Raw genomic sequence first — 12,621 nt, forward strand, 5'->3', positions numbered from 1 at the left:
CACACATATACATATATTTATCTATATACTGGTATATATATTCAAGGAATTTTCCAATTTATGAAAGAAATAGAATAGTTTTTAGCATTAAATTAAAAACTACCAGAATGTTATTTACTCCATCAAAATTGAGAAAAATAATGTTTAGCTTTAATTTAGTTTTAAGTTTCTACATGGGATTGTGCAGAGAAAAGTAACCCAATCCTGCAACTATGATGAATCGTAATAGAAAAGAGGGGCTATATATAATATTTTGCTTTTTGGAGTGAGTGACTTATAAGATTAGAGAACCTTTAATGGCCTAGCTCTTACAAAACGCATTTCAAATGCATGGATTTCCTCAGCCCCTGTGTGTGCGTGGGTGTATAGGCGTCACCCTGCTTACTTGTGTGCAGCTTATGTGAGGTGAGAACCATGTAAATGCAATCAGAGGGAATAATATCAATTCAAATTAAAAACACTTTTTAAAAACATGCTTTGAAAAAGTGTCTTTAATCAAAGTGAAACATTTTCACTAAATTTTTCATGTCAGACTTAAATGTCACTACCAACCAACTCATCCTTTTGGTCTATCCTAATGTAAACATCTTCACTAATATAATAATTTGTTTTCCAATTTGGTTGTAGATTTCAATCTGTTCCCAACTGTCATATTTAATAAAAGCACAGACAATAAAGGGAGGAAATATACTACAATGTTCATTACATGAGTACTTCTGGGTAAGGGGACCATGACCTAAATTTATTTTGCATTAAACTTTTAGAATAAGTAGATGCCATTTTTTCTAATTTGGGAAAGGCAAGTCTCTCTCTCTCTCTCTCTCTCTCTCTCTCTCTCTCTATATATATATATATATATATATATATATATATATATATAGATATAGATATATAGATATATATCTATATATATCCATACATTTATGATGAGACCAAGGCTTAATCTAGAATTGAGTCTTTAATTGTCTAAGTTGGGAGTTTTCTTTCTGACAGTTTTTTCCTCCAATTCATTTTTTATCATCTTTCTTTCATATAAATTTCACCTTTGTTCAAAGCACTTCTGTAGGTACCACAAACACTATTTATTGATTAAGGGCAACCATTTTAAGGCATGCAAAGTCTTCCATGTTATGATTTCTATTCACTTCCCCACCCTATACCTTGCATTTAGGCTTTATTGGACTGTTTCAGAGCTTTTTAAAACATACGCCATAGGATTTCATGTTTTTATGCTATTGCTTATGCTATCCTTTCTCTTATTCTCCCCTCTATCTACTTGGTATACTCTTCTGCATCCTTCAGGATAACAAGGTTCAACACAATCCCACACTTAAATTTTATTGCACATGAACAAGGGAGTTTATTTATTTATTTATTTACATTATATTTGGATACCCTACCATAACATTACCTATTTTATTCATTACTTATGTACACTAGATTAGACTATTTTTTTCAGTTTTCTATCACCAGGAGCTGTGATATAAAGTAATTTGGATTTGGAGAGTGTTTATACATGAATACAACAAGTAAGACAGATGATTGAACTTCAACTTAGTTCTTTTTTCAAAAACCCATCCTCATCCTCTACCCCCTAGCTCTAGCACTCATCCTATATCAGTAAAAGTTACAATCTCTGTCATTTTATGTCAGATTTTCCATGTTGGGAGGCCCTAGGAGGGAGCCTTTATTCCTTGGCCTCCTTTGCAAAGTATCAAAGGAAAATGCTGCAGTATTTCCTGATCTACATAGACACATGACAAGTGAGAGCTTCCCCCCAACCAATGGGAACCTTTGCCTGCAGATCAACCATGGGATTGAAGGGCTAGATTATGAATTTCAACTCAGTTGAAACATGAATGCTCAAGTTTTGAGAAATTTATATGTAACACTTTAATAATTAAAAATCCTTTTTAAAAATTCAAATCAATGTTTGCCATTGTTTCCTACACTTACATATCTAACACTTGAGAGGGATTTAAATAGGTTGCTTTTCTCCAGCTGTGTTTTACTTACTATTACCCATTGCTTTAAAATTTGGAACACAGAACTTAACCCAAAAGATCAAAATGAAGCGAAAACAATATATTTTACTCTCTATTTGTGGAGAAAAGTCTATTCTGACGTCCTTTTTGGCTTTATGTGATTCCCACTGTCTTTTTCCAAGCAGAAAATGCCAAGTCTTCAGGTTTCTTTAGAAATACAACATATTTTTGAGGCAAATTAGGCATCACATCTAATACAAGTAAAAAGCCTTTGATCCTTGGCATTATTAGAAAGTTGCTACTCTTTAGGGTGAGATGCCTAAGGTTGTCTAGGTCATTCTATTCAGCTGCATAAGCAATTCCTTTGATGGATGACTGGTTTTCTACAACACTAGCGTTATTTCAGCAGGAGAAGGTAGTGTTTGATGTTTTGCAATTCGTATTACATGTCCATAGAACATCTCCGGGCATTACCTTGGGAGGAGGGGTTAAGAGAAGGAGGAGCTGTGGCTGAAGACATTTAATAACAGAATGAATGGAAATTCAAAGATCCCTGTGCAGTCAGCCCTCAGCACCTGACTGTACTCCCCTCTCCCCAGCTTTCTTTCCCATTAATTGAAAATATTGTAACAAAATTCTCATAAAATATATGTAATTTCATTTAATTTTAGTCACAAATCCACATCTTCAAAATGACGAGGATTTTGACAGCTTGCAAAGTAGTGAAGACCCTGAAGACTGGTTTCGGCTTTACCAATTTGACTGCACAACATCAATGGAAATTTTCAAGACCTGGCGTTAGGCTCCTTTCTGTCAAGGTAATATTCTCATATTCATTGCTTCTGATAAAATTGTATGGGATGTAGTTTAGTGTGAAGCAAATATCTGAATGTAGTTCTGAAATGTTAACTTATTAGTATTTACTTTACCATAGAACCTACTGATTTACCTGATGCTTATTTTTATCTGCTCTGAGTAAAAATACAGCATTTTTCACACACTACGAAAGGAGGGTCACAATTCTGGTTAACATGTAAACTCTAAGTGTTCTGTTTAGAAAGCAAATATTTTAAAAGCTTTTAGGGCTCTGTGTGTGCCCAGACACTCCTGCTCACAGTTTGGGTTCAAACGTGGGGTTGCTTTTATTCATGAGCCGCATGATGGTGTGTTAAGCCCCTGCCCTATATTGTCTCACTGTAAACTTTTATCTTTTCAAATGTCTTCTTTTTTCGGAAAATGTTTGAAAGGAAAATATCTGATACTTGCAGATCTTCATGTAAGACAATGATTTTCCCTTTTTCCTCTTAGCCCTTCTTTAGAAGGCCACATTTATGAGTTTTAGTTTGCAGAGCAAGACAGAAACAATTAGCAGCTGATGTTTCTGTTCCCCTGAGTGTATATATAACTGAGGAGCAGGTCCAGGAAGGGAGCATTAAGTGCTCTTCTTTGCACCAGCCCCTGAATTATGAGAGTTCACTAGGCTTCTGTTCCTTTCTGTACCTTTGTGAAGACATTTATTACCAGAGAAGTCTGAAGCTACTCTATGGGAACTTTGACAATGCAAATCTCCTGTTGTGAATATGAAGCTGGAGTAATCTCAGTAGTTCTTTAGTAGTAAGAGCTATGAAAAGTGAAGTAGGAAAAAACCCCTAAGCAATTTCTCTCAGTGGATATAAAATTAGGTTGTAATAGTTTTAAGTATTCTGCTTATACTTTATATGTCCACTGGGTTGACTAAAAGTCCTTTAAATGCTTCTACAGATTCTACTGCTTAGGTTGCTCCAGTCAGGATTCAATATGGTTGTAACTGAGTGACATCTGTAGGGCTTAGCAATGCCCATAGATTCTTATGGCCTCCACTGACAGGAATGGGGAAGGGACAGGAGTAAAAGGGAAGGAAAAGAGAGAGACAGACAGAAAGAGATAGGAGGTGAGGAATGAGAGGTGGGAGGTGAGGGTGGGAGAGGGCAGACAGACACACACACACACAAACACAGAGTGAGAAAAGTAAGTCAAGATCTCAGGATAAAGTATTAAAAAACTACCATTTAAAATTAAGAAACCCAGGAACAACCATTTTTAAAAAATTCAGTTTAATTGTAACAAGAGAGCAGAAAGGACATATGTTCTAAAACAGCGGTTCTCAACCTGTGGGTCGCGACCCCCTTGGGGGTCCTACGACCCTTTCACAGGGGTCGCTTAAGACCATCAGAAAACACATATATACTTAAATATTGTTTTTGTGATGAATTACTATGCTTTAATTATGTTCAATTTGTAACAATGAAAATACATCCTGCATATCAGATATTTACATTACGATTCATAACAGTAGCAAAATTACAGTTATGAAGTAGCAACGAAAATAATTTTATGGTTGGGGTCACCACAACATGAGGAACTGTATTAGAGGGTCACGGCATTAGGAAGGTTGAGAACCACTGTTCTAAAACATCACCAAAGATACAGTGAGGAGCTATAAATTATGAGAGTATCTGGTTTCAGTTCAGTGTGAGTGATATGTTAAAGGTACTCATATATAACTTCAAAGAGAATAAATAGTAATGAAAACAATATTGCCTAGAGTTAGATTGTGGAAGATATGCTGCTCTCAGGTTAATAAACATTGGCCTGGATTAGTTGCCTTTCAATGTCTTTGAAGGTCACTCTCCCCTTGGTAACAGAGTGTGGGTTAGACAACAGCAGTGTCACACTTGTACTTTTTTGTGGCCCTTCCTTGCATAATTGTTTGTGGCTAATATTTACATAGCATACCTGCCAATAGACAGCTCTATTTCATTATGGGAAGAGCAACAAATTTCAAGGTGCCCTTCATTTAAAAAGAATTTGATATGGCCCTGGCCAGTGTTGCTCAATGATTACAGCATCGGCCTGCTCACTGAATGGCTGTGGGTTTGATTCCAGTCAAGGGCATGTACCTGGGTTGCAGATTTGATTCCCGGCCCCAGATAGGGTGTGTGCAGGAGGCAACCAATTGAAGTGTCTCTTTCACATCGATGTTTTTCTCTCTCTCTCCTCTCCCTCCCTCCCTGCCTTCCACTCTAAAAATCAATGGGAAAAAATATCCTTGGGTAAGATTAACAAAACAAACAAACAAAAAATAATTTGATATTAAAGGTATACATGATCAACCACTGTAAAATATTAAACCATGAAGGTTTTAGAAACCATAATCTCTTTATATTAGTAGTGTAAGATGTTCGGTGCTCCTTATTACATTCAGCCAATTGTAGTTGATCTGGATTCTAATCCCTCCTCTGCATTTATCAATGCTCTAAACTTGGTCAAGTCATATATTCTCTTCAAACCTAAATTTTGTCATCAGTGTGTGGAAATGATTCCTTAATCAAAGGATTGTGTGATCTTCACATATGATCAGTACTTAAAAATCTATAAAATACTTTAAAAGCAAAACTGGATACTTGAAAAAATAAATTCTGTCCTATGCCTTTCAGTAGGATTTAGTAGAGAGTTAGATCAGAGTCTTTTCATGTTATTCATGGGCTACACATCCACAAATGACAAGATATATGATACAATTTCTCAAATACTTATAGTGGTAATTTTTTCACCTTCGCCTTATATTAAACCTATCTTTAGGAAGATATTGCTTATAATGAATTAGACTCAAAGATTATGAAGCAAATATTTTTTCCACTGTGGTGAATTCATTTCCAAAAGGCAGGAAGTACAACCTAATATCCTATTTCATTCATTCATTAATTCATTATTTCACAAGAAAACATGAAACTTTTATCCTGATAGTATGCAGATAGAAAAATAAGTGGAAATAAATAGATAATGTAGATAGTCTCTGATTTCAAGAAACTTACAAACTTAAAATTCTGAGTTCACAATCCTTGGAAAGTAGCCAAGAATTAATGATTTTGTTTTTACTTGCAAATGAATTTGGAAATTGAAGTGATTAAATTAGAAAGGTTAAGCTCCCTATGAATAGAAAAGGGTCCAATAAATACTGCTTCTTTCATTAATCCACTTATTTTTAAAAATTGTGACTTGTGTTACAATTAAGACAGGAACCTAACTGTCCAAGTATCCTTGTCTCTGGCACTTCAGATACAAATCCATCGTAGGAATCATTATTGTCTTTGAAAGGTTTTCATTTTGTAAGATATTATATTCTGATTCTAACGTAGAAGTATCTATTTAGCTCAGTCTTGAGGAGCTATTGTGATTTGATTAGAATTGGCAACTACAAAAACTCCTACAATTAGAACCATTTAGTTATATTGTAGTAGCTACAAAGACATTCACAGAAAATAGATTTTATTGTTATATTGGAGCCTCTGTACATAGAAGAGGTGGGATACCGATATGATTATCACACACTTTAAAAAATAACTGTATTATACTTTTACTAAAGATAGGTTTTAGGACTGGATTTCATCCAAGATAATCCAAATTATTGAAATAATAAATTAATGTTCCAATCCCAAGTGAGCTGTTGCAGAATTAGTTGGAATAGATGAGCGACTTTACATATTTTTGTTGGACAATATTTCTTTAAATTGGAGGTGGCCCCTCTTTTGAACATTTTTATTTATGTACTCCACTTTTCATAGCCCTCTTTCTAAACTATACACTCACTTGTTTGTCATCAACAGATATTTTGAGCTTCTTGCCATGAAATCGCTGAGAAAAAAAATAGCTGATCAGAGCTTAGACTAGGGTAGGGGAGTGAGATAGCTAAGGTGCAACATGGAAGGAGGCTCTTGCTACCAGGACCAAGGATGCCTTTCTTCCATGTTGCACCCAAGGCACCTCACTCGCCTCACCCTAGTCCCAGTTCTGGGTCAGAAACTAAGGATTCGGGTGAGGGAAATGCCCAAAGAACTGGCACTAGTCTTGGCCTCAAGCTTCCCTCTCTTGCTGATGATGCCTGGAGCTTCTATTTAACCATGCTCAGCCAGACTTACTGCTGGTTTAAAGGCTAATTTAGAACCCACTTCTGTGGAAATAGAGAACATTCCTTTGCCCTCACATCTTCTTTAGGCGTTCTTAATAGTTCTGATTTGTGCTAAAGGTGGGAGTGTAGTAGAATGTTTCCAATATCTCTCAAGCAATGATCATACCAGAGGTCACTTCAAGGTTGCAGGAGTTTTCTATGTAAGACTGAACATGCTCCATGTGACCAGTATTCCTCAAGGTTTCTACAATGACGGAGGACTGAAGACAGCTACATGGACCAGGGTCACACTTGGTGTTGGACTCTTCAGCCCTGGTGATCTCAAGTTTACACTTGATTTTCTTCATCTGCCCTAAGGAGTTCAACTCAAGAGAGTATTTTCAACTCCCCTCTATGCTTTTTTCTTTTAGTCCCAACTTAATAAGTGCTATACGATGGTCTTTAAAATTCCATAGAGAGCTTATTGGTTAATGTGAAGCTCTTACAAATGAATCATTAGGGTTGCTGTATCACTAAGAATTTTACTGAACAAGTTTTTTCTATGATGTGGAATTGAATAGAAGACCATTTTACTTTATTCTTATAAAGTAAAAATTACCATATAGCATTGGAGATACCGCTAAGATTCAGAACATTGTACTACATAGCAGATGTTAATAAACCTACAATTTTTAAACATATTTTGTAATGGAATTTTTCTAAGTGCCATATTTTATTTATAATGAGAAGCATAATTGGAATAAAAATCACTTATAAGCCTGACTCATTTGTTTATAAATGACCAGAACATAGAAGTATTAAAGGAAATCAGCTTTGTGATTGTTCCCCCCTAACACTGGCTGAAGTTTAACCAAAGGCAGATGACTGAATATTAACTCGGCATGTTGTAAGGCTTAATTGATTACTGCTGTCACAGTACTTTGAAATCCTGAAATGTTGACATTATAACTACAGCCAAGTCTCATTAAATATTCTAGAGAGCAAATTGTGCTGTAATTCTGAATTGTGAGTATCCATATTTTGATAGTGTAACTTAAAGAATAAAAAATAAGCTTTCATGTATCAATAGAGAACATTCCAAAGATTTTAGCTTTTTACCATATTACCTATGCAATAAGAAACTGAAATAAATTCTGGCTTTAAGCTTCCTTGTTGAAAATCTTGGATCAGATTTATTTGAGTCTTAAGAGGATGAGTACTGACATGAGCTACTAGCTCAGAATCAGGAGGTAAGCCAGAAATCAAACATATTATATAGCTTTAGGCCTTGGTGAAAATGAAATAAACACATGGGGCTTCTACTTTTTCTGATATGCATATAATTTATGTATGCAAATAATTTACATGACAATCTGACAGTAATAGAGTCAGATTCCCAGAGTAGATCATTTTTATTTTCACGACTAGCTTAAGAGGATTACTGTAGCTATAATGTTTTATATTCAGATCTTTTATGAAACTTACTGCTAAATTAGCCTGAGGCTTAGTCAGAGAAAGACAAGTGCTGTATGATTTCACTCACATGTGGGATCTAATGAAGAAAATGAACTAACAAGCAAAATAGAGATAGACTCAGATAGAAAGCAGGCTGAAAGCTTTGGTTAGGGGGGTGGGTTGAAGGGAAGGTGGAGGGATTGAGAAAAAAAAGAAAAAAAAAGAAAAGAATTCATGGACACTGCAAACAGTGTGGTGATTGCAGGAAGTAAGGAGTGATGAGAAGGTGGGGAGAGGGGGAAGTAGAGGAGGGTAAAAGGGAGATAAATGGTGATAGACGATAGACTTGACTTGGGTGGTGAACACACAGTACAATGCACAGAAGCTGTGCTGTGGAATTGTGCATCTGAAACCTGTATAACTTTGTTAACCAATGTCACCCCAATAAATTCAATAAAAAGAAAAATAAATAAATTAGCTCGAGAGGCTTTACATCCAGAACATTTTACTTGTGAATTCTCACACCCGGGGGCAGAAACAATGCTGTACTTCCCATTTCAGAGGTGTGTAAGCACTGCAGTTAGCACAAGGACACAGGGAAGTCTGTTTTGTACAACTATACATGTAGCAAATCTGGTTAGAATTATAATTGGGCCTCAAACATCACATGGATCATTTTAATTTGGCATTTTTGTTACTGTGCTTATATATCTGAAGCCATAGTTGTTTAACTTGGCTTCAGACTGCTCTAAATCATTTCTCCTGTTGTAATTTTATTGCTTATTCAAAAGCTCATTTATATATTGCACTTTACCTCAATACAAAATAAATTACGTTTTTCCTTTCCTTTTATTGGCTGCATTTTGAGAACACATTGTTTAAATCAAAGAATCAGTAAGGATTCTTGTTTTATATGGCCATTAGTAATGCTTTAGGTAGGATATTTTAGGGCAATGCTGTTTAGAGTTGACATATTTCTTCCACTTCAACCAAAATATTGTCATGTGTTTGGAACAGAATATGCTGTTTTTCAATTTGTTTCTTTCTCATATATTCCTGCAAGTTCCACGTATGCAAAAGTCTAACATGATAGGTGTTCACCATAAGCAATCTTAGACTGCAAGCAAAATATATTTTTGATTCGTCTCCAGTGTTTGGAACTAAAAGATCCAAAGAAAACTGATTCAAAGTAAAGAGTCAATATCCTCGAAGCTAGCTCAGAATGATGCTGGGATGTGGAATGATAAATGAACAAGTGGATGATTTTTAATAACAATACCGAATGCAAAGGACAAGCCTAAAACAATAATAAACACAGGCTGTTTCAAAAACGTTTATAGGTTAAATTATACATTGTGTTTTAATGTTGACTATTACTTCCTAAGACTAAGCCCTCTAAATCAGCTAATCACAGCACCATGGGCACATTTTCAAAGCTTCTTGAAAAGGGATTTTGGTTGTGTGACTCCCATCAATAGTTGTTGCATTTTCCTTATTATGGAAAATGCTTTGAAACATCTACCCTTTTAAACTTGATCTCAAAGAGAGTATCTATATAATAAAAGCCTAAGCGACCATTATGGTGGAACGACCAGAACAACCGACCGCTATGATGTGCACTGACCACCAGGGGGCAGACGCTCAACGCAGGAGCTGTCCCTAGGTAGTCAGTGCGCTCCCACAGGGAGAGCACTGCTCAGCCAGAAGCTGGGCTTTCAGATCCACAATATCTGTATGCTTCAGGCTAAAAGAAATCAAACTATAAGTATAAACTAGTTTTAATGCATTTTCCTTGCTATCCATATTGGTTATAAATCCCTGGGCTATTTTTTGTGGGGTGTGGGTATGGCAAGGGCTTGTTTGTATGTTTTGCAATTTAATTATATGGATGGGAAAAATGGAATTCTGAAGAGTTGTAGATGTTAATTGCAGATACAATTTAAACATTGGTTCAAGGTCAACCAAGAGATTTTTAGAAGGCATAGAGAAATACGTGTGTGTGTGAATTTCATTTGAGATACTTGCATGCTGACTTTGTGCTTCTTAGGCCCCCAAAAGTGAATGTCCATTCTTGAACATTGGCCAACTTGGGGGCACCTAAGGACCTTGGGCTTTGACTGATGTTAGGGGCTGTGTCAAAGTCACCTGAAGTCTGGGATAATTTTTTTTGAAAAAAATATATTTTTATTGATTTCAGAGAGGAAGGGAGAGGGAGAGAGAGATAGAAACATCAATGATGAGAGAGAATCATTGATTGGCTGCCTCCTACAACCCCTTCCCCCCTGCCCCCCACTGGGGACCGAACTCACAATCCAGGCATGTGCCCTTGACTGGAATGGAACCCGGGACCCTTCAGTCCTCAGGCCAATGCTCTATCCACGGAGCCCAACCAGCTAGGGCTGGGCTAATTCTCATGTTTTGGGGCTATACAAAGAAAGAAAGCACTCAGGTGTCCTGCAGTTCTCTGCATTAGAATCCCCATTAATAGCAGAACTTTATAGCAGAACTTTATTTCTTGAGACTCTCAAAAGCCTTTGGATTCTTATTCTAAATTTGGATTCTTAGAACCACATGAGATTTAAAAGAGATATTAGGAAAAGTTTCCAGAGAGAGAGAGAGAGAGAGAGACACTCTAATATCTTCATATTAGACTTAATATCTTTGGAATATCTTTGGATTTGAAAGATTTGGAAGACTCACCATTCCTAGAAAAAATATTGAATAAGAAATTTATATTTCAGAAAATAAGACAAATGAATTAAGAATTTCAAATGTGATTAAAAGTAAAAAAATTATATCAAATATAGAATGAAAAATATTTAATAGCATCTAATAGCATCAGTATTAAAATAAATAATGGGGAAGGTGGGTATGGAAGAGAGTGTGTGTATCTTTTTCTTTCTGTTATAAATTTCCTCTTTCACTAAATTCATTATTTAATCATTTAGCAGTACTCTGCTAAATAGTTAGTAGATTATCTGACAAAAGTAATTTTACTAAAGTGCGAATAAAGCTTAATTATGATATAATGGCTTTATAAAAAGAAATTGCTGTATCCACTTACATCTCTACTTGGTGGAATATGGACGAGAAAATACTACTGAAACAGGTGTTCTTTATTCCTTTACCTAGTCTCCAGGAAATAGATCATGTGGAATTAAACACAGCTACAAATTGCCCATCACTTCTTATTTTTGTGAGCAGAGCGTAAGGGGAATCGTCTAAATATGACTGGAGCAAAGCAGGAGTGTTATTTGCAAGCCAGTCTGTATCTCCCAGAGAAACAAAAGTAGAATTAGGCACCATCTTTGCCACTTGATAGCCATTCATTTATTCATTCATTCATTCAACCAATTAGTATTTGCTAGGTATTTAATACTAGTAGGATTTTAGGGGTGATAATCACACCTTCCCTCAACCTCTAAGTTTAGAATCTATTGAGAAATAAGACATAATATTCAAACAGACAGGGATCAGATCATCAGATTTATTTATTTATTTATTTTTTTAAAAATATATTTTATTGATTTTTTACAGAGAGGAAGGGAGAAGAATAGAGAGTTAGAAACATTGATAAGAGAGAAACATCGATCAGCTGCCTCCTGCACACTCCTTAGTGGGTATGTGCCCGCAACCAAGGTACATGCCCTTGACCGGCCCTCAACCTCTAAGTTTAGAATCTATTGAGAAATAAGACATAATATTCAAACAGACAGGGATCAGATCATCAGATTTATTATTGTTTAAGTTGTTTGGAAAACAGGGCTTTTAATATGTACATATTAAAATGTTATTATCTTCAGATTGACACTCAATGATTCTTTATCCAACAAAATCAAAAGATTGTCTACCCTGTGCCAAGCACTGATGTAGGGATAGGAGGCACACCAGTGAACAAAGCTGACCCTGTACTCTGCCCACATGAAATTCACTCTCTGGTGGGATAAGACAGATATTTTAAATAAGACACCAGGTAATATATTCGGAGGCAATGAGTGCTATGAGAAAAGAGTAGACTAGGGCATATTGTCATTTTGAAAAGGGTGGTCCAGGTAGTTCTCTCCAAGAAGATGGATGACATTTGAGCAGGGACTTGAAGGATTCTTTAAATTTTGGCCTTCAAATTCAAAATTTGACATTTTTTTCTTAAATTTTTAAATTTTATTACTTAAATCATGGATGGAAAAGAAAGTGTGATTTTTTAAAAAAAATTAGAGAGTCATCTCCTGGGGGAGTGATGAAACTTTTTGTGTC

At 35.7% G+C, this 12,621-nt stretch overlaps 1 protein-coding gene across 1 annotated transcript in view; it reads left to right on the top strand.

Annotated features, from left to right (window-relative positions):
- The first annotated feature begins 2,530 nt into the window (after positions 1-2,530).
- The window catches only part of CPS1 (carbamoyl-phosphate synthase 1), a 109,697-nt gene continuing 99,606 nt past the window's right edge, over positions 2,531-12,621 (top strand). The window contains exon 1 of the mRNA XM_006082476.3: positions 2,531-2,803. Within this exon, the coding sequence (XP_006082538.1) occupies positions 2,678-2,803 (126 nt within the window). The 5' untranslated portion in view covers positions 2,531-2,677. The remainder of the gene's footprint in view (positions 2,804-12,621) is intronic.

This window comes from Myotis lucifugus, unplaced genomic scaffold (assembly GCF_000147115.1).
Source record: "Myotis lucifugus unplaced genomic scaffold, Myoluc2.0 scaffold_3, whole genome shotgun sequence".
Lineage (NCBI taxonomy): Eukaryota > Metazoa > Chordata > Mammalia > Chiroptera > Vespertilionidae > Myotis > Myotis lucifugus.